Raw genomic sequence first — 22,877 nt, forward strand, 5'->3', positions numbered from 1 at the left:
GAGAGAAAGAAATAGGCTCCATGACAGGGACACACCCACCGGATTAGTATGAGTGAGGTAACTTTTCCGTAGTCAGCTGGCGTGAAAACTACACCGACCCTTTTCATCTCCAGAGGCTGCAAATGTAAGTGGAGGATGCCAAACTCAGATTCCTCAGAAGGCATGCCCTGCAGATTTAATAAATGCAGTGAAATGATTCCCGTGAAGCAAGCTTCCGTCTTCATTACGTGCATTTTAGGGTATAAACATGATTGCTCTTCTTTTAACGTCCAGAGTGGACTACCCTAATCGACGTGCTGAACTTGCTCGCTCTGAGAGTTCACACTGATAAACAGTTCCCGAACCACAGCTGAGAAGAGCAGGCAGAGGCTGCAGGACAGCCTGCCAGGGATGCTGGAGAGGGGGATTTGCTTCCCGGCCCGGATGGAAGCTGCGGCTACAAGAGCCATCTCTGCCAAGATGCTCTGACTGCAGACTGTCACTTAGCACACCAAATAGCCTCTGTTTGAATGCTGCGGGGATCTGACCCCACACCCAACTGCTGCTCGACAACCCTATCTTTAATACTGACCTTAGGTTCATACAGAAACTATCTTTATTATATTGCGTCTCTTCCCTCAGGAGAAAGAGCTGTGTTTATTCACAAGCTCCTTTATTTTTCCCAAGGTCTCTCACTTTCTCCGATTAATCTTGTGTTCTAAATCCAGTATTCAAGGCTAAAATCTTATTTTCTAAATCTAGTATTCAAGGCTGAGTTCTTCATCATTTTTCCTCTTTCCACTGTTTTTTTCCAGCTCCTTCTCATTAAAAAAAATTATTAATTTCTTAGCGCTATAATCATATAATCTGCATGGTAATATTTCTCTTTTCTGCAGTCTTGATTTTTGTATTTGTTTTATCCTGCAATTGTTGCTAGTATTTCCCCATGCTATCAGAAGAAATAGCGACAGTGTTTGATTCATTTTCATTAGAACTATAAGCTTCACGAAGGGAGAAACCTTGCTTTACATATATCTAATATGAATACTGAATAAAACTGATTTTTAGTATTAAAACTGTAATAATAACATGGCGCGCCTGGGTGGCTCAGTCGGTTAAGCACCCGACTCTTGATCTTGGCTTAGGTCATGATCTCACAGTTCATAGGATCGAGCCCCACAAAGGACTCCATGCTGACAGCACAGAGTCTGCTTGGGTCTCCCTCTCTCTCTCTCTCAAAATAAATAAGCAAACATTAAAAAATCTGTAATAACAACTGCATCATTTATTAAATCGTTCTTATATGCCAGGCACTGGAATATAAGAAGTCTATAAAATGCTGAGCATTCCATAAATGTTACTGAATCTTCAAACATTATTGCGAGTGAGTGAGAGAAGGCTGTAGAGAGGATAAGTAATCTTCCTGAGGGCACAAAGCTAGCCCATGTTAACAGCCTGGACTCAGAACCCTGACCATCTAATTCCCCCTGATCTTAACCGAAGGAACTACATTTCTAACAGCAAACCATCATAAATACGGGTGCCATTCTTTACATAACAAAGAGTTCTAAGAAGAATTCTGAATTAAACTTTAAGTGTCTCAAAGGCATCGATACTATTATTGTCAGTGTAACAAATTCATAACAGTAATGGTGTCTCTTATCACAAAAGGTGTAATATTCTTGGGGGAAACCTTTGGTCACACATGAAAAACTTCTTCCAAACAGGCTGCAGCATTTGTTCAAATCTGAATAGAACATTTAGATGTAAAAGAAAATCGGCATTATTTTTGGAATTCCAAATTATATACGATTCAACACCAGTGGGGCCAAAGATCTTTTAGTATCCTGGACTAACTTATCTCTAACAGCCCTGGGAGCCTGCTCAGTGGAAAGGAGAACCAGAGGCAATGAGCAGGGCAGGCGTGCTAACAAAACCAAGACCATCCTGCTGCCTAAACCACTTACAAACAGAAAGGGACATTTGGTGTGATATGTTTCCTATTGTAAGTCTCTGTTAAAAATCCATCTAAAAACTTGCTTTGATGAGTTTTAACTCTTAGTTGGAGGTCATTTGATCTCCCTCGTTCTGCTATTCAAGTTAATCTAGAGCCAATAGTCCATGTTTGGAGGGATAAGTGTGGAGAAAGAAGAAAATACCAAGGCATTTCAGTGTGTGCGTGCGTGTGTGTGTGTGTGTGCGTGTGTGTGTTAATATAGTTGTATGCCCATGTGTGGTGACGTGTGTGGCTGTATTTTTTTAACAGATGCTCCGCGTCTGACTTGATCTCACACATAGGATACTTGTAAGGAGAACTCTCAGCTCTGTACAAAGAGCCACAGAACTACTGAGTGGAAACTAAGAAACAAGGCTGCCAAGTCCCAGAACAACATCCTTTCCACATGACATGTTTACTCCTCCTCCTGAGTATTTGTGCAAGACCTCATGAGCGCCCAGAGGCTTAAGAATTTCAGAAAGACCTTTTTTTTTTTTAACAGATGAGGTGAACATCACAGAAACTGGGTGACTTGGTAAAAACATGAAGCCTGTTTAGTAGGAGAAGATGGTCTTAGGTGTATCTTTACCTTATGTCACCTTAAAAAACAATCGATGGGAAATCTAAAAGAGAATTGTAAATTCTGGGGTCTCAGGTTTTATGGTTTTCTACATAGCCCTGATCCAATTGTTATTTCTTCACTCACATGAATCTAAACTATCAAATTAAAATGATTTACAGGCTAACATGAACCATGGGCTCTTGCTGCATTCGTTAATTGGGAAAATCTGCTATGTATACTTCACGCCTAGAATATAAGAGAGCCACATATATTATGTAAAAACACTTGAAACATGACTTGGTGCAGCCATATGCTATGTGTGTGGTTTGTCAGCATTCTTTTTCTATTTAAAGAGGACATCCTACCTGGTAAGGGCAAGCTTTGGTGAGCTGGAATTCACCAGTTGTGAAATTAATCATCTGCATATCGGTGCCAAACCTATAAAGGAAAAAAAAATGTTTGAAATAACATGCAGGTTGCCACTAAAGAAAACAGTGCATGTGTGCACATATACAGATTATGTGAGCACATGTGTTTACATATACGGTTCATCCCATCCTGTCACCACTGCATCCCAGCCCCCTGCATTGTCCTGGGCATACTGGAAGTGCTCAATAAATACCATTGAATGAATGACTTTGGCAGCACAGAATGTAAAGAAGCATATGGTGACAACAGCTCTAAATACAAAGCAATTTTTTTTTCCCTCTCCAAACAACACATAAGGAACCTGACAGGAAGTGACTCTCGAGAAAGGACAATTTTGTCTCCCGGTAGACACGCAGCAATGCCCAGAGACATTTCTGCTTACCACAGCTGGGGAGGTCCTACTGGCACCAATTGGGTAGAAGCCAGGGACGCTGCTAACCACCCTCTGAAACACACAACAGCCCCTCCTCCCCCAAACAGAAAATCACCTGGTCCAAAATGTCAATAGTGCTGAAGCTGAGAAACCCAGGGATAAGGGTAGATCCTACTAAGCCAAAGAGGGAAACATTCTAACTGAAACTGTGACTGCTTTGTGAAAATAAGATATAACAGACAGGAACATCATCTTTTCTTTTCTAACACGAGATTAAAATATACTAAAACACTAAACTCCTTTCTTGTGTTGCCCAGAGATCGCTGTGATTTAGATTCTCAATATGAGGAATACACATGGGAAAAAATCACAGCTGTAAAGATTCCCTGACCAGAGAAAGTAATAGTCTGCTGGGAGCTAGCCTTGTCACAGGAACACCAAAGATACCACGTAACAAGAGAAGCGGCAATTTCCATCAGGTTGTATGTCCCAAGGAGCTGGGTGTGCAGGTACTGGGGCCAATATTGTGTACACCCACATACAGGTTCTGAGTGAAAGATGTGAAGGACTCTGAATAATTCTGAGTCTTAACAGCGTTTCCCAAACACCGTCAGAAAGTCTTCACCAACTGGGTGCTTTACCATTTGTGCAGCAGGCGTACCACAGCCTCGGGTGTAGGATACAAGGAGAGAGGCAGGAGCTGCAAGGAGACCGGCCAAGAGGAAGGGTTCTTCACCACAAAGTACTTCACCTAGATATGGGGAAAGGAAAATCAAAACCCCGAGGAAGACATGGCATTGCTCCTGAGATAATCCCGCCAAGAATTCATAACCTGAATCGAATCATGGGAACCATCATGCAAATCAAATCGAGGGACAGTCTAGAAAATAAATGGCCTGCTTACTTCAACAACATCTCTGCTATGAGAGGCAAGAGAAGGCTGAGAAAGATTACAGGTGATGATAAAGATCATGCAATGCAAGATCCTGAGCTGGGAAAAAAAAAACCTACCATAAAGTATGTGAGGGGGATAACTGGAAAATTCTGAATATAGACTGCAGACTCGATAACATTATTATGATTAATATCACATCCAATTTTAATAATTACACTTTGGTATGTGAGAAGATGCTCCTGTTCTTAGGAAATCCACAATGAAGTAGAAATAAGGGGGGACATAGCATCTGACACTCTCAAACAGCTCGTAAATGTGTGTGGTGTGGAGCACGTGGGTGGCTCAGTTGGTTAAGCGTCTGACTTCCGCTCAGGTCATGATCTCACAGTCCATAAGCTCGAGACTCGCATCGGGCTCTGTGCTGACAGCTCAGAGCCTGGAGCCTGCTTCCGATTCTGTGCCTCCCTGTCTCTCTGCCCCTCCCCTGTTCATGCTCTTTTTCTCTCAAAAATAAATAAACATTAAAAAACATTTTTAAAAAAAGGGTGTGGTGTGTGTGTGTGCAAAGACAGAGAAAAGGAATGATAAAGCAAATGTGGCAAACACAAAAACACCTTTGTGAAAGGTGACTAGGAGTTCTTGGTACTATTTTTAAACCATTTAAGTTGAAATTATTTCAAGTTAAAAGAAAATTTAATGTTTATTTTTGAGAGATAAAGAGACAGAGAGAGAGAGAGAGAGAGAGAGAGAGAGAGAGAGAGAGAGAGAGAGTGTGTGTGTGTGTGTGTGTGTGTGTGTGTGTGTGTGCGCGAGCAGGGGAGGGGCAGAGAGGGAGTGAGAAAGAATCCCAGGCAGGCTCCAGACTGTCGGCACAAAGCCCAACGTGGGGCTCAAACCCACGAACTGTGAGATCATGACCTGAGCCGAAGTCACACACTCAAGCGACAGAGCCACCCAGGCGCTCCACAAAACAAAAATGTTTTAAAAACAGTCTTCAGATGCCACCCCTAAGAAACCCAGTGAGCACCTCATGAAGTGTAAATCATCACCCAGACCACATGTGATGCAGCTCTTTGGCAATGAGATGACACACACACATGGAAGTCTGCTGGTGTGGCTTCTGTGCCTCTGCTTTGCTCCCTGCCTCCCCAGCTCATGGAGGAAAGCACACACGAGAGAAGAAGTCAGCACACTAAGGACAGAGGGTAATGGACGAGTCCAGGCTCTTGATGGCATCACACTGCTGCTTCATCAGTTTTGGACTTCTCTCTTTTGAGCTTCTCACTATAAAACAAGCTAACTCCTATGTAAGCCTGTGTTAATCAGGATTCTCTCTGTGATGGGGCTCCTGGTTGGCTCAGTCAGTAAAGCACTGTGACTCTTGATCTTGGGGTTGTAAGTTGTTTTTTTTTTTTAATTTTTTTTAACATTTCTTTATTTTGGGGAGAGAAAGAGAGACAGAGCATGAGCAGGGGAAGGGCAGAGAGAGGGGGACACAGAATCCAAAGCAGGCTCCAGCCTCTGAGCTGAAGGCACAGAGCCCGATGCGGGGCTCGAACTCATGAACGAGGAGATCATGACCTGAGCCAAAATCGGCTGCTTAACTAACTGAGCCACCCAGGCACCCCTCGGGGTTGTAAGTTTGAGCCCCACGTTGGACGTAGAGATTACTTTAAAAAAAATTGGGGTGCCTGGGTGGCTCACTGGTTGAGTGTCCAACTCTTGCTTTCAGCTCAAGTCATGATCTCAGGGTCGTGAGACTCAGCCCTGTGTTGGGCTCTGTGCTGAGTATGGACCTGCTTAAGAGTGTCTCTCTCTCTCTGTGTCTCATTTTCTGTCTCTCCTACTGCCCCTCTCCCCCACTCTCACTCTCTCTCTAAAAAATAAAATAAATAAAATAAATTTAAAAATAAAAATTTTAAAAACGGTAAAATCTTATAAAAAAGGTTTTCTCTGATATTCGTAGTTGAACTTTCTTGACGGATTTTGAATTGAAAACAAACTTCAGAAAATGTGTTTGTTTCATGCACTTTCAGTCTGTTTCAAGTTTACTCCTTTGTTTCTTGACACCTCCCTGCTAAGTGCACTGAACGGCATATGTATGTCACTTAAAATGAATTTAAATTAACTTTGCTTCTGACACAGTATTCTCAAGGTGGAAAGACTCTGATAACTTAACACCCCAAGAGCCAGGGGGTCACTGACAAGGAGATACACAATCCTCACCACGCTACTCCTCAGGGCAGTTGCGCTGAAGTTTAACACAAGGCCGGGCTCTGTGATTAAACGAGGAAGATACGAAACAAAGGATTCTGACTCCTTGGATTTCTTCAAGCGACCAAATCGAGTCATGCCTAAAGCAGTTCTCCTGTGTAATTCATAAAGAAAGAAATTATTTTGAAAAATAATTTTCACATAAAAAAAAAAAGGAAATCACTAATTATCCCTCCTACTAAAAGGAACAAGGGCTCTCAGAAAAAAGAAAAGGCTTATTCTGGGTATTCTGTGTCTGGGGAAGAGAAAGTACACATGATCCCAGAGCATCCTGTTTTACTAGAAAGCAAGGAAGTTGCTCAAAGAATGAAGTGAACATCTAAGGGATCCACGATCTGGCCTGAAGGGGCTCCCATCAGCCAAATCTGGGACAATTTAGCATCAAAAAATAATACTGATGGTACATCATGGTAATGAACAAAGAATCCACAGTGATGCTCAAAAAGAATGTAGAATGAACAAAATAATCAGAAACATCACTATTTTGCAGCCATCAATCTAGCAACTGATCCAGGCAAGGATTATCAATGGATGGGGTGAAATGTTCTTTGGGAACAGGAAATTTATATGATAAAATTATGATAGCACATGTTACTTATTAATTTTTAATTATTACTTAGTAAAGGAAAAATTCATCTACAGTGGAAAGAGAGCTGTCAGACGCACAATGGGGACAGTCAAACGATTCAACTTAGCAACACCGACAATGGGACAAACTGCCATTTATGTTCCTTCTGAGGTGATGCAATGATAAGGACACAATACCAACCAAGTAATTAGCACTCTTCCCAAAAATGTTGGACATGAATGTAAATCTGAGGAAACAATCCAAAAACTCCACAGTGCCAAAGGTTCTGTAAGACAACTGGGTAGGCCCCTCGAAAATGTCAGCATTATGATAGATGAAGAAGAAAGGTGGGGATACAAGTCTAAAGAAAATTAAGAAAACATGACAACGAATTGCAATACATGATCCTTGAATGGAATCTGGATTTAAAAAAAGGAAAAAGAAAAAGATAGCCATAATGGATACCAGTGAGTCAAACAGAGAAATTTCAATACAGACTGTATACTGTATAACTGTATCAGCGTTAAATTTGTTGGGTGTGGAATCATAGCATAGTCCTATGTAGGAGGATATTCTCCATGGGAAATAAATTCTTTCCTAATAAAGTACTGAGGGTTGAGGTATGGTATCTTCAGCTTACCTTCCAATGACTCAGCACAAAGACAATGCGTGTGTACAAAGGTATAGAGGTCGAGAGAGAAATAAAGCATAAGTGGCAAAACGTGAACAACTGGTTGAAAACAGGCGAGGAACGTATGAGTATTCACTGCACTCCACTTTCAACTTTTCTAAGGTTGGACATCCTACAACTTCACCTGAAGTGTCTCCCCAGTGCCGCATAAAAGAGACAAGGAAAGGTGAAGACATACTTGCAGCCGTCACCGTTTTTAAACTTCTTCCATCTTTCATACAATTTATTGGCAAGTTCCAAATCCACATCCCAGGTAGACCGATCCAGGGAAAGACTCCCTTCCCAATTAGGATTTTCTAAAAGTTAGATCAGATTTAATATTTAGATTTATAGAAGATGCAACTCAATTAGTAAAGAATGCCACAGGCTGCCAAACTTCTCAAACTGAGAGGACGGTCAAATGCATAAACACACCCCCTCCCTCCCTCTGACTTTCCTAGGATCCCTCTAACTCAATGGCAAATGGTACATCAAATCAAACAAACATGTAGAAAACAAAACTAAACCGAATCATGTAAAGGTAAGAACATAAAAGACACATGGCTCATGAATACAGCCTGAAACAAGTAAAAATTATACTCGGAACATTTTTAACAGCTTTCGTCTAACAGGCTAAACTGCTTCCCCGTAAGCACTGGTCATCATCTAAGCCTTTCGGTGATCAGTGCTGATGGACAAACGGTCCTCCCAAAGAAGGGCACAGACCAGGCCTGGGGAAGGTGCATGTGCATATTTACAAAACGGCCTCCTGTTCACTGAGCCCTCTCTACTTATCTGTTCTGTCCTGTCTGTGCTAAAGAGTGTACCAGGATGAAAACATGGGTGTCTCCTCAAAGAAGTCTCCATACTGCAACAGTCTCCTTACATTAAATATTTTAATAAATCAAAAATGTAGGGCAAGGGCTAGAAAGAGCTTCTATATCAACACCATAGCATTCAATCTCACATAACAGCAAGCACCCCCTGGAAGATGTTTATGCTCCTATAATCCAAGTCTTCAAACACAATTCCAGGTTATTTTTACCACCTTGTAGTCAGCCCTTTTATAAAAGAACCAGAATCTTCCAACTTTTCCTGGACACAAAGTTGCTGTGACCATCAAATAATGTGTTTGAAAAAAAATCCCTTACAAAAGTTCAAGCTACTTAAGGGGACATTATTTATACAAGTAACCTCAGGTGTTTTTGGAGGATTCTTAAGACTTTCAAGTCATTCTGTGAATGATCATGCTCTTTAAAAATAAAATATGATACAATTATGTTTACAGGACTAATTATTGCAGCTACAAACTCTATTTTTCCTCACTATTTCCCACCCAACCCCACTCTAGAGTTCTACAGAAAGCCTAAGGGCAAAATACTTACCTGTCTTTGATTTTCCCATGAAATAATGCATGCCACAATGTGCTATCACTTCAAAACCCAGACTCCCTTCCTAGATTGAAAAGTAATATATGAATAACTTAAAACACAACACTAAGCATAAAAATCCTAATGCACTCAAATGCAAAGCAGACATTGGCCTCCACCTCAGTGAATTTCTCTTTAACCAGAAGCCAAACAATGAGAAAGCGAATTCTTGGCTTCCTTTCCCCCTGAATGAGAGCCCTGAACGGTCTCTCACAGGAAGGCTCACAGCAGTGGATTCTGCACAATCATCGATGCCCACAGTGATGATCCATGGGCTCCAAAGACACAAAGCTGCCTCCTGAATTAGAGGTTAATCTCAGGACGTTCCTGATAGGTTTAAAAAAAAACCAAAACACTGTAATCCTCTGAAAAACAGCATACCAATCTGTAGAAACTCCTAAGCCACTCAGGACATTTAAATTGACGTTCCACTTCCTACAGGTTGGGAAAGCACAGACTCGCTACTTCCACATATACATGAAACCTGCCTACTCCCTCCCACAGGGCGCTCTTCTTAACACGCATCTCTTGATCAGAAAAAGGAAATTTCTAAGAAATCTCCCCTCCTCAAAATAAAGATGAATGGAATTAACCTTACACTTTGTGTAGTTTGATTTTAGAGGTCCTACCTTTAAGCCTATAGCTAAGCATGAGGCATTTCTATCTAATGAAACACCAAGGCTAATAAGTGAGAAAAATCATAAAGATGGTTGCATGAATGTCTCATAGTGAAAAATCAGAACCCAGCGTTATACAGAATAGCTTGGATCAAAAAGAAGCAATAACAGTAACCAAATGGAAATAAATAAACATTAAGAAAAAAATGAGACATGTTTAAGATAAGATCTAAATTGAATATGGTTTACCCAGATTTTAGAAAGCATTTTAATTGTGAAACCTTTCAGGCTTTAGATTTGGCCCCCGGGAGAAATGCAAGAACTACAAGCAACCAAGCCTCACTTACCAGAGGTCTAACTACAGCATTTTAACCGTCTAGTTTATTTGAATTTATTGCAAGGATGCACTAAAAGCTCAACTGTGCTTTTTAGAGCGAGCACATATTCCTTGCTCTACAAATTTTGGAAATAAATGAAAATGAGATGAATCTACTTGTAATGCCTTATTTTGTTCAAGAACCTCAAGTTACTTTATGAAAAATGGAAACTCTTTCCAAATAAAGAGTTCCATATCCAAACAAATGACCATCTAAGCTTGGCCTGGTAATATCTGTTGTATTTCTTGAGATAGTCTTAAAGAACACGAGCTTAACTCTGCCAATAAAACCCAAGCACCATAAGTTAATAACAGTAATTATTATGAAAATTATAACACATAGTGTTGTAAACAATACCTTGGTTGGTGCTGAGTAAATCTGTAGAGGTATTGCAAAAACGGCACCTGTGTTTGTAGTCAAAAATACATTGGTGAATAGATTTATGGCAATGTCTTTAACAGCAAGTTTCAAAGTAAATATATTCCAACAGCCTGGAGGTAGAAATAAAGGGCCAGTGAAATTCAGAATCTAAAAAGAAAAAAAGCAAAAGAAATTACTTTTCCTAATACCAATTATGATTAAAACCATTATAAAGTATGATACTAAAGTTCTTTTGTACTTTCAAAAGTAGAATTTACTCAACTATTTCCAGCTCAAAGACTGAAATATTTTCATATAAATGATAGGTTTTAAATGTTTCACATGCTGTTTTAATTTCACAAAAGTAATCTTGAACTTTTCACGGGCAATATTTTGAAAAAGTCTATTTTGTCATTAAGCAGGCTTATTTTTTTTTCCAATATATGAAATTTATTGTCCAACTGGTTTCCATACAACACCCAGTGCTCATCCCAAAAGGTGCCCTCCTCAATACCCATCACCCACCCTTCCCTCCCTCCCACCCCCCATCAGCCGTCAGTTTGTTCTCAGTTTTTAAGAGTCTCTTATTAAGCAGGCTTATTTTTAATAAATACAATCTTTTGAGCATAAATTGTACATTGTAATTTTTTTAATAATGGTGACAGCAAATATCCTTTAAGAATATACCTTGGTCCCTCTGTGTTCCTTGAACGATAGTTTAAAAAAACAAATAGATCTTAGAAATAATTCTGAAAACGTTAAAAGAAAAATACTTGCTTTAAAACTCAGAAGAAAAAATTAAACTTTATAAATATTAATTTCATTGCATCTGACCTTAAATAAAACTTAAAATAGGCTAAAACTTGGATAAAAATACCATATGTACCTTTAAAATGTGCTTGGTCTCCTTGGAAACAAACACATCATTTAATACAACACTATGGTCAAAATGGTTGAGGTACCACATTGACCAAACTCCTGAAGTGTTCTCGTGAGTCTCTATGTGAAACTGGGTCGCAGAGGAGTCCATTCTAAAATACCTGCGAACACAGGACGTGCATGCTATCAGCCCTGAGTGGGAGACAACCCACCAGCACTCAGCGCGCCTCGGGGTGTGCCAAAAGAGGAGCAGCATGAAACGTCAGAGCACAAACGTTAGCGCCAGGAACAGGCCGTGAGACTGCCTTCTTCACCCTTCGTGCCCTCAGGCGCAGCCTCTGAAGGCCAGAGGGTAAGTGACCAGGCCAGGACCAAGGCAGCTCACACAGGCCGCCAGGACAAAACCAGGACCCCAAAGGGCATCCTCTTCCTCCTTCCCACACCTGACTACCTGGTCCCCGGCCCAGTCCACAAACGGAATCACTGGAATCCTTCTTTTCCCCTCTCCCGTTCTGCCATCAGCCTTTCCACTGCTTGCTAGCTGTGTTAATGTACGCAAGGCAAGTCCGGAGAGAGAGAATCATACACGTCTCATCAGTCACATTTTTAAATTATTTCCAGATGAAAAACACTTAAACAAACATGATTTAAAGGAAAATGGATTCACCCTACCCTTGAATCACAGGAGAGGAGAGACACGCTTTTAGTGTTGGAGTGTTTTTTATTTTCTTCACGTCTTCTTTAATTCCACTGGCACATGATGTAGCTGTTTTGAGATACAAAGAAATAAACGTGAAGCATCATTTCTTTTGTTGCGCCTGAATAAAAACAGGATATACGTTTTATTTATAACTTTCTAATTACTTCAGTTTCTCCATTAAAATAGTGCATCAGATATCAACGGTAAAATACTTTCTCAAACACTCCTATCTTTTTCCTCTGCTGGCTGGTTGCCAATTTTCTAGAACTTGATGTCTACCACACACACACACACACACACACCCCTCCCTTTTCAAACCAACCTCTCATTTCTCCCTTTGGGAGAAAAAGAAAAAGAGAGTCAACGCTTTATAGCTTCTCTTTACAAAGATCTGCATTCACCATAAATAAGAGGAAAGTCTTTAGGTCTGCCAGAGATGACAAAAGTGAAAAATGATACTCAGCCGGGTGGGGTGAAGAGGAGCATGTGGAGGCATGAGCAAGAAAGGAAAAAGAAAGACAACCGAAATAGCAAGAAGGAGCTTCACAGGGTGAGTGGAAATGCATTCCAAACAACACTTTTAAGCTTTCCCTGAACTACTCCTAATATTAAGGCATTGGCATTAAATTCTTAACTCTGATACAAATACTCAAGTCTTTTTTTTAAGCTGCATATATGGCCCCAACCCCCCCCCAAAAAATTCCAACACTAGCAAAAAATGTGAAAATAAAGTCCACCCGAGTCCCCAGTTATCTTGGAGGAAACAACTGCTAGCAGGTTCCTGAGCATCCGTCCAGTGTTCTATGACATGCAAGTACACAGACACCCTTTAAAGGACACCAAGTGTATGCGCTGTTTGCATTACATGCCCACATATGCCTCCTAATAGCTGCAGGGTATACCCTCCTGTAAATGCACTGCAACTGAACGAGCCCCCTGTCGACAGACGGATGTTGTCACTAACAGTGCACGTTTCTGTAAGCAGTTCTGAATATGTATATGAGTGTACCTAGACAGTTCCCAGACGTAGCGTCAAAGAGCATAAATGTGCATTTTAAATTTTCACAGATTGCCAATTTTCCCTCCAAAAAGCCTGCATTGGTTAGTACTCTTGTCAAAAATACGTGTTTTTTCCCTAATCATTACCAACACAGAATATTAACACTTTATTGATCCAAGTAATAAATTATATCTTACTTGTTGCTTTAATTAACATTTCTTGAAACATAAGTGAGGCAGGGTGCCTGAGTGGTACAGTGGGTTAAGCATCCGACTCTTGATCTTGGCTCAGGTTATGATCTTACGGTTCGTGAATTCAAGCCCCACATTGGGCTCTGCACAGATGGTGAGGAGCCTACCTGGGATTCTGTCTCTCCTTCCCTCTGCCCCTCCCCTGCTGGTGTTCTCTCTCTCTTAAAATAAATAAATAAACTTAAAAAAAATTAAAAAGGGGTGCCTGGGTGGCTTAGTCGGTTAAGCGTCCGACTTCGGCTCAAGTCATGGTCTCACAAGTCGTGAGTTCGAGCCCCGCATCGGGCTGTCTGCTGTCAGCACAGAGCCTGCTCCGGATCCTCTGTCTCCTCTCTCTGCTCATCCCCTGTTTGTGTTCTCTTTCTCTCAAAAATAAATAAGCATTAAAAAAATTTAAAAAAGAAAAAGAAACAGAAGTGAGGCAGGGCATGCTTTCATATGTTTCAAACAACTTGCATTTATTTACAGAACTCTTTTTAACCATAAATAAGAACCTAAAGCTACAGCTGGGTTTATACTCACTAGATCTAGCTTGCATTCTGCACAAAGATACACGACCCGGGCAGCACAACCTTGTTCTCTGTGGAAGCAGCACCTCCACCAGACACATTTACATCCTGCTCTTTCAGATCACCACGTGAGTTAAGCTTTAAATGCAAAATCCCCCGTATGTGGCAGAATAACAGTGGCATCAACAATCATTTCTTCCATCATTCTATCTCTTAGAACTCTTAAGGCTGCAATATTACCATCAAGCCAATTTGCTTTCTGAAAACCTTTGTGAAACCCAAGTCATTTCACAGAAAAGAACTGTCATCATAACCAGATAACAAAAATAAAAAGACAATCTCCAGTATTTTTAAAATCTGTACCTTTGCAAGTGAAAGAGGCAATTTTTGTAAAGTTGGTTGCAGAAGTAGGTACGAGTACTGGTTCAAACTGCAAAGACAGAGCATCTCTCTGTGAGAAATGATGTACGTCCTACAAAAATAAAAATCCACATGACTATTCTCAGCTGGGTGAGTATCCAATGTGAATCAACTCTGTTAAAAGAACTAAGTCGTTCAGACTGGCATACAAGCAACTGCTCAGCATATGTGTCTATGACAGTAGGAAGGGGGGTGCTGACAACCTTCATCCTAATGTGGGTTCAAGCAAGGGAAACCGGGTATAAATTAAAGCAAAAGGGAAATGAGACAAGTATTTCTGTATCTGTTGTTGAAAATTCCTCATGTTCTGCAATGAAACATACATTCGTAAGTTTAAATTTTATTTTATGTAATTTACAATTACCTGTATCCAAATAAGGCTGTTTCCTGAATGTAATATATACATATTTACTGCCGAATCATCTGTCCAAAAGAATCAGAGCAATGAGATTAAAACAAAAGAGCCATCTCATTCTCATACCTTAATATAGCGGCTAAAGTACTACATTACACATTTCTATAAAAAATGTGACTCGTTTTTCAACACTACCATTGAAACTGGGAACTATTTTCTGTTGGGTATTCTTAAGTCACAAGGAAAAAGATCTATACAAAAAGACTGACCTACCAACATGGGCTCTCTAAAGGATAATAAACTACCAGTGAAGATATTCTGAGTATAGGATCACACTATTACTCCTCTGGATGAAATGAACCAACTGGACAGCTTTAAATAAAGCGATGTTCTCCTATTGATTGGACAGGCCCTTATTTCCTTATTGGGATGATCACATTTGAGGAAAAACAAAACCCTGGGATCTCAAAACATCACCTTCCTTTCAACCTTCACTCACAGAAGTGCTCCCCATGGGACAGGGTCTTCTCTACATTGATGTCTATCTGGCCATTCTGAGAATCACCAAAAACTAGGAAGCCGAAGACAGGACAGCTCTCCTGCTGAAGAACCATCACTATTACAGCCAATTCTGAGGGCTGGAAAGTAGATGATGTTTGACCATAAAATTACACTTTGGTACCAATTCTTTCTCTGGATATGTATATGGTATGTGTTTATGTACACGTGGTACATGTGTATGTATGTGTCCATATATATACATACATACACATATACCAGAACAGCCTTGCTAACCAATGGGTAACAGCAAACTCTACATTGTAAATGTCAAAAATCACCTAATATGTGTTGCCTACAAAAGTTCTTAGAAACTGAAGCTGATGAACTAGGTAATTCCTGGTACACAGGACATACATTTTCAAAGACAAAATTGATAACAATGAACACTACAATTCACACTCTCTTAACTTGTCCGGCATCCGGGAACAATTGGCACCCAGTCAGCTATTAAAAATACGACACGGCATGATTTCTTTAACTGAGCTTCTGCAGATCAGTAACACTGGGACAAGAGACACAAAACTTCCCACTTTGTGAATATTTATATTAGATTGTTGTGCCTGCCCATTTAACTTGTTTCCTATCTCAGAATGCAAAAAAAAAAAAAAAAAAAAATCATCCCAAGAAAACTAAAAAGTGGTTTGCAGTTGCCACTTAATTTACTCCAAAATAATACAGCCTTATTAGCAGTTGCAGATTGAGAACCAGTCACTGTTAATCTCTTAATAACGAACGCAAAGCCTCGTTGTCTTGCATTGCAATGATACAGCCTACAAGTAAATGCTTTAAGAATGGTGATGCAGGGGTACCTGGGTGGCTCAGTTGGTTAAGCATCTGACTTCGGCTCAGGTCATGTTCTCGCAGTTCGTGAGTTCAAGCCCTACGTCAGGCTCTGTGCTGACAGCTTAGAGCCTGGAACCTGCTTAGGATTCTGTGTCTCCCTCTCTCTCTGCCCACCCCTGCTCACACTCTGTCTTTCTCTCTCTCTCTCTCAAAAATAAATACTAAAAAAATAAAATAAAACAAAAAAATGGTGATGCAGGTTAATCAAGATATACTATAATAAAAATGTTAAAAGATTCCACCTTACCTGAGGTCTCAGATTTATCTGTGGCTACATAAATTATAGAAAGATGATCTAACAAATCTTGTGTGTTTTCTTCAAACTCTTTTGAGGAGTTTTCCATGGTTACGATTATGCTCATTTGTAGCCGTAAAACATCGTCAGATTCCATATAACAACTCTGAGATTGGAGGGATGGAAAGAACAAAAGAAAAACTCAAAAAAAAAAAAAAATCATCCAAACTTTGTGATTTCAAATTTTAGAAAAAGAAAAGCACTTATGATAAGGTCATGTGTATTTCTGAAAACAGAATGTGTCATGTTATTTTTGATTTCCAAGCCAAAGGCAAGAAAGGAAGGATGAGAAGAGTGAATTTTTAAATTTTACCTTTAATTGCTGACACACTTTATTACGTAAACTGCATTCCAGTTGTACTTGCAAGAGACTAGTATTAGTGGTTTCTGCCTAAAAGAAGAAAAAAGGGGAGAAAAAAATTTAACAAGAGGCAAAGAGTTCAATCTTGTATTCATAGTAAACAATCTATCATTTATTCAGAACATTCATTCACTTAATAAATATTTGAGTATCTGCTAAATGCTGGGTACTATCCTAGTAGCTGGAAATAAACATGAATAAGACAGAAAAGCCTGTCACCAAGCTCACATTCTAATGGAAATCATAAGCTCTCCCTTGGGCAACATGAAAATTCCTATTATGGCAATAAGGAGATAAATATGTTCTAAATATACACAGGAACACTGTAGTTTGGCATTTCTTATACTTTCTGAACATTCTGTTTCAACACAGGAATCTTTTATTTCAAAGTAGGTTCACCCAGCAATAGCCAATTAACTGTTCCTCCGTCTGCCTTCCGTTAATAGAATGTTAGAAGTTGTGGCAAAACAGTTAAGAGATGTCTAAAATTGAAACGGGCTATCATTATCATTTTTAAAATGTGAAAGAGCTATGCATGGAAGAGATGAAAATAAATGAAAAGAATGCAAAATTTCATCAAGTTCAAAGATCTCAACAGCCACATGGAATGATAATAGACATATCTTTTAAGATAAGGAAATGCACACTCTGATTCAGAAATACAGTCATTTGTGGGGGAGGGGGGAGCTGCAGACGGTGAGCACACAGGGAAGTCAGGTAGTGCAGCGTGTAAATCCAAAACCCATGAGCTATGACAGCTCCTCTTTTGTTCAGCTTGATGTGTCTGGCATAGTGATTATAAAATAAAAAGGCACTCGGCCTGGCAGCCACAGTCACAATGGCAGGAAATCTCAGTAAGGCAAGGAGGCATTCCCCAAATCCTTGGCGGACTTGATTGCGGGTAAGCGTTTATTCACTCCAGGAAGACTTAATATTAAGTAGAAAGAACCACCATGATTGTGTTTAATTTATTAGATTTATTAAGAATTACCTAAGCACATTATATTAAAAACACATTTTTAACTACTAAAATTTTCATTCAGCAATTAAAGTACCAAAAAAGGAATAAGACACATTTTAAAATGCAGTAAAGATAGTGGAGTTTAATCAAGATGGGGCGCCTGGGTGGCTCAGTCAGTTAAGCTTCCAACTTCAGCCCAGGTCATGATCTCATAGTTTGTGAGTTCAAGCCCCTCATCGTGCTCACTGCTGTCAGCACAGAACCCACTTTGGATCCTCTGTCCCCAGCTCTCTCTGCCCTTCCCCCACTTCCCCTTCCTCTTGCCCCCCCACCCCGGGGGCTCATTCTCTCTCTCTCTCTCTCTCTCTCTCTCAAATAGACATTAAAAAAAAAATCTTTAAAGAAGATTAACCAAGCTTGAAATAGGACCAAACATTAACCAAAGACTATTCTAAAAAGCAACTGCTAATTGGGGTGCTGGGTGGCTCAGTTGGTCAAGCATCCAACTTTGGCTCAGGTCAACAATCTCACGGCTCAGGAGTTCGAGCTCCTCATCAGGCTCTGTGCTAACAGCTCAGAGCCTAGAGCCTGCTTCAGATTCTGTATCTCCCTCTCTCTCTGCCCCTCTCCTGCCCACGCTCTGTCTCTCTCTCTCACTAATAAACATTTACAAAATTTTTTAATTAAAAAAATAAAAAGCAACTGCTAGTATCTGCTAGACTTCAACAGAATAATACCATTTGTAAATGGAACCTAAAATCTTAAGGAAGAATTAGATGACTGAATTTGTCTTTCTGCAAACAAGTCCCACCATATCATAGACATAAAAAGAAAAAGCCCACTACTCTCTGAAATTGCTTTAACCAAAGTTATAAATGACCTCCTCACATCCAAATCCAATAGGCCCTTCCCATTTTGCCTAATGCTTCTGCCAGTTTAACCCCATTAACTTAACCACTGGTGCTTCTCTTGGTTTTGCTCCTTCCTCTTTGCGTCATCCTTTGTGGTTCTTCCCCCTCTCCACTTAAGATGTTAGAGTTATTAGGGATTCTTCCTTTTGCCGTCTTCACTCTCTCTAGGGAAGCTCTGTAACATACCAAAGCTGCCTGCACTTCTCTCTCCACACACCCATGTCCAGCCAATGGCTGGGCATCCACCCGAATGCTCACGCTCACCAAGACAGCTATGCTTGGTGTGCACGTCGTCCTGGAACCTCTAGTCATACAGTTATTTAAGCCAGAAACCTGCACACCAACTTCAGCTTCTCACTTACCCTTCTCACACAAACCCATAACCACCAAGTAATACTGATCACAACTCCTCAGGAACCCTTGAATTCATTCACTTTCCTTCATTCCTATATCCTGGAGATCGGGGGTCAGCAAACCATGCCCATGGGCCAACACTGCCTGTGTTTATAAACAAAGTTTTATTGAAACACAACCATGCTCATTCCTTTGTGTATTGTGTACGGCTGCTTTCATGCTACATCTGAAGAGAGGAGTACTTGCGACGGAGATCACATGGCCTGGAAAGTCAAAATATACTCTCCGAGCCTTTACAGAAAAAGTTGAGGAATGCTTGCCCTAGTGGGAAGGAGAAGGAGAGGGAGGGAGAGAGACAGGTAGGCTAGTCTCCCTGTGTCCACCTGTCCTCTCCATTCCAGTCTCCACACTGCATCAAAAGTGAGTTACCAATATGCAAATCAGGTGATGCCACTAGCTGCTTAAAACCCTTCGAAGACCAAATCCTTTACTGTGGCTTCAACACTCAGGTACCTGCCTAGTCTTCATCCACCTCCTTATTTATGCTCCAGCCTCACTGGTCTACTTTCTGCTCCGTTTTGCCTTCAACCTCTAAATGTGTTGTTTTGCTGTAAACTCGAATCCCCAATCCACCCTCCCTCTACCTACCTAAACCTAATTCATCCTTCAGGTCCAGCTTACACACCCCCTTCACAAGGGTTTTCCCTGCCCCCACAGCTGGGGTAACTGCCCATTACTCACACCCACAGCACCTTTTCCCTGACCTTCCTTAACAGTCCTCATTATAATGTAACAACTTGCTCAAGGTCTGTCTTCCTCAGAAGATCGTAAGCCCCTTGCCCGATGCTGTTACCTCAATGCCTACCACTTAATGCGCACTCAATATGCAATTAGTGAATGAAGACAAGTGGGCACACAGCCACAGACGCTTTAAAAAAGCAAGCTTGCATAAAATAAACTAAAAATAATAAACAGTGGCTCTAAAATAAAAAAATATACCAACTCCTGCCACTTGATGTGTACTTATGCTCTAAAACTTTCAACAACAACCAAAAGTTTAAAGAAAAACCCATATCAACACATTTTCAACATATGCATTTATAATAGTTATGTTTTTTGAAAATTTACAGCACTTTAACTATAGGTGTTAACCTGACAAGGCAATCCTCTTCCCTAAAATATTTCTTCAAATGTTGAGATGTAGTTACAAGTTCAAAATTATAATTTTTTAACGTCTATTTGTTTATTTTGAGAGAGTGTGTGTGAAAGGGGGAAGGGCACAGAGAGAGGGAGACAGAGGCTGTCAGCACAGAGCATGATGTGGAGCTCAAACCCATGAATCATGAAATCATGACCTGAGCTGAAGTCGGATGCTTAACTAAGCCACCCAGGCGCCCCCAAAATTATGATCTTTAAACACGATTAACAATCCAACTTGCACAGTGATTTGATGTAATATAAAGCCTACTATTTTGTCATTTTTGGTAAGCTTCTAGATGGATGAATTTATAATTTACCATCTTAAGTAAGATTCCTCTCTTAGCTGGAAGCCTAACAAGAATAAACTACTTTATTATTTTCATTTGTTGCAGAACATATTTCAGAATCCCACAAGGGGGCGTCCTAGCACCTCCACACTGTCCTGAAGTGCTCCAGGTTTTCTCAAAGAACAATTTAAACATTCATGTCTTTGACCAAAGAACAAAACTACTGCAATCTTGACTTTAAAAAGTAAACCATAACCAAAACAGGAGCCACCTGAGGCAACCACACACACACACACACACACACACACACACACACACACCTGGGATTGAATTCTCTCTGAATGGGCCCCAACTGAGCACACTTGTTATGACAGTGGGACATCCCTTTAACTAAGAGTGTGCAGAGCAGATTATAAAAGGAGAACAGAAGCCTACTTCTCTACTTTTCAAAACCCCCCCCCATTACTTTAACAAATTAGGTCATGAATTTTATAGCTAAAAACTAAAAACAATTTTTCAGTGCTTTCCACGTGAAGTATATGGTATCACTCCCTTTCAGAAGATGAGGGAAAACGTGGTTTGGAAGGGTTAAATGACTTATCAAAGGTCCTAACAGTAGCTAATGGAAAACCAGGAAAAAAAATAGCAGGTCCTTTAACACAAGTCAAGTTTTTTCTAAGTAAATCAGAACAGACCAAGTCTACTCCTAAATTTAAAAACCAAAAAGTTCTTCACCATGGAAACAAGTATTAGAACACCATTCCCAGAGATAATGCAACATTCAAGAAAATAGCCACCAGGGCGGGGCTCCTGGGTGGCTCAGTTAAGCGACTCACTCTTGGTTTTGGCTCAGGTCATGGTTTAACGGTTCATGAGAAGGAGCCCTGCATCAGGCTCTGCGCTGACAGCATGGAGCCTGCTTGGGATTCTCTCTCTCCCTCTCTCTCTGTCCCTCCCCCTGCCCCTCTTGCTCTGTCTCTCAAAATAAATAAATAAACTTTTAAAAAGGGAAAAGAAAATAGCAGTGTTTAAAAAAAAACCCTTTTGTAATGGCTTATATTCCCACGCTTTTGTGTTATAAGTCTAGTTAACTGAATCTAAGAGAGAAAAAAATCACCTAGTTCTCTACCTGCTAAGAAACTCATCTTTGTGCATCAGGCCAGGGCACAGTGTGATTTGGGGGAATTGTGTACAGGTAAAGCAGAAAGAAAATTATAGATTTCAAGTCCTATCATTTTAGAGAACTTAAAAAAAAATTTTTTAATGTGTTACTTATTTTTGAGAGAGACACACACACACACACACACACACACACACACACAGTGTGAGCAGGGGAGGGGCAGAGAGAAAGGGACAAGAATCCAAAGCAGGGTTCAGGCTCTGAGCCGTTAGCCCCGAGCCCAATGCAGGGCTCGAACCCACAAATGGTGAGATCATGACCTGAGCCAAAGTTGGATCCCCAACCGAATGAGCCACCCAGTCCACGCTGGAGGACTTTTATTTTTTTTTATTTTTTATTTTTTTTATTTTTTTTTTCAACGTTTATTTATTTTTGGGACAGAGAGAGACAGAGCATGAACGGGGGAGGGGCAGAGAGAGAGGGAGACACAGAATCGGAAACAGGCTCCAGGCTCTGAGCCATCAGCCCAGAGCCCGACGCGGGGCTCGAACTCACGGACCGCGAGATCGTGACCTGGCTGAAGTCGGACGCTTAACCAACTGCGCCACCCAGGCGCCCCTGGAGGACTTTTATTTTTAACAAGAAGAAACCAATATCCTAAGAAAAGTATATGAGAATCTATAATATATTAATCCAGACAGAATGAACAAGAGCCTTGAAATTATGTAACATTCCCAGCAATGACCACACATAAAAACCTTTCATTTAAGGAAAATAACTCATGAAATAGAAAAATATTAGATAAAATCCAATACTAGGTCCCATTTTTCTCCCCTTCCACAATTTTGAATGCTAAATTTTAAAGGTCCTCATACAGGTAAATTTCTCATGCCAACACACGTATCAGTAGGAACGCAGATTCTGTATATGCCATGTGACCACGCCAGACAGTGGCCCACACACACAGTGCTAGGTCCAATACAGTCTACGCAGCAAATGATTTTGCATAAAACAGGCACTTTCTTGGATCTCTTCCACACAACACCCATGCTCTATAACCAAACTCCTAATTTAGTGTTTCCTGCACGACGGAGAGGCTCAGCTGAGTTATTAGTCAGCACTGTATGGTTGCTTTTACCCTTAAACAGCAATTGTGCTTCAACCCTCCCCATAACCGCTACCCTTCTATTCCTCAGATATTTAACCACTGAAACAAAATTCACCTATGTTGCCAGACCCACTGGCTAAAATATTTGTAAAAACCTAGGAACTCGTTGAAATTAGTTTTCTGTTTAAGGGAAGAGCATTTTTTCTTATCCACATCTTTTTAGAAAAGGCTT

At 40.4% G+C, this 22,877-nt stretch overlaps 1 protein-coding gene across 2 annotated transcripts in view; it reads right to left on the reverse strand.

Moving 5' to 3' along the window:
* The window catches only part of TMEM131L (transmembrane 131 like), a 170,627-nt gene that overhangs the window by 45,563 nt on the left and 102,187 nt on the right, over positions 1–22,877 (reverse strand). For both annotated transcript variants that reach the window (XM_030312888.1, XM_030312887.1), the window contains exons 8-20: positions 16,657–16,734; positions 16,296–16,449; positions 14,654–14,712; positions 14,233–14,341; positions 12,082–12,175; positions 11,417–11,570; positions 10,528–10,698; positions 9,132–9,201; positions 7,946–8,063; positions 6,461–6,602; positions 3,981–4,090; positions 2,903–2,975; positions 40–167 (exon numbers count right to left, since the gene is read on the reverse strand). In XM_030312888.1, the coding sequence (XP_030168748.1) occupies positions 40–167; positions 2,903–2,975; positions 3,981–4,090; positions 6,461–6,602; positions 7,946–8,063; positions 9,132–9,201; positions 10,528–10,698; positions 11,417–11,570; positions 12,082–12,175; positions 14,233–14,341; positions 14,654–14,712; positions 16,296–16,449; positions 16,657–16,734 (1,460 nt within the window). The remainder of the gene's footprint in view (positions 1–39; positions 168–2,902; positions 2,976–3,980; positions 4,091–6,460; positions 6,603–7,945; positions 8,064–9,131; positions 9,202–10,527; positions 10,699–11,416; positions 11,571–12,081; positions 12,176–14,232; positions 14,342–14,653; positions 14,713–16,295; positions 16,450–16,656; positions 16,735–22,877) is intronic.

This window comes from Lynx canadensis, chromosome B1 (genome assembly GCF_007474595.2).
Source record: "Lynx canadensis isolate LIC74 chromosome B1, mLynCan4.pri.v2, whole genome shotgun sequence".
NCBI lineage: Eukaryota > Metazoa > Chordata > Mammalia > Carnivora > Felidae > Lynx > Lynx canadensis.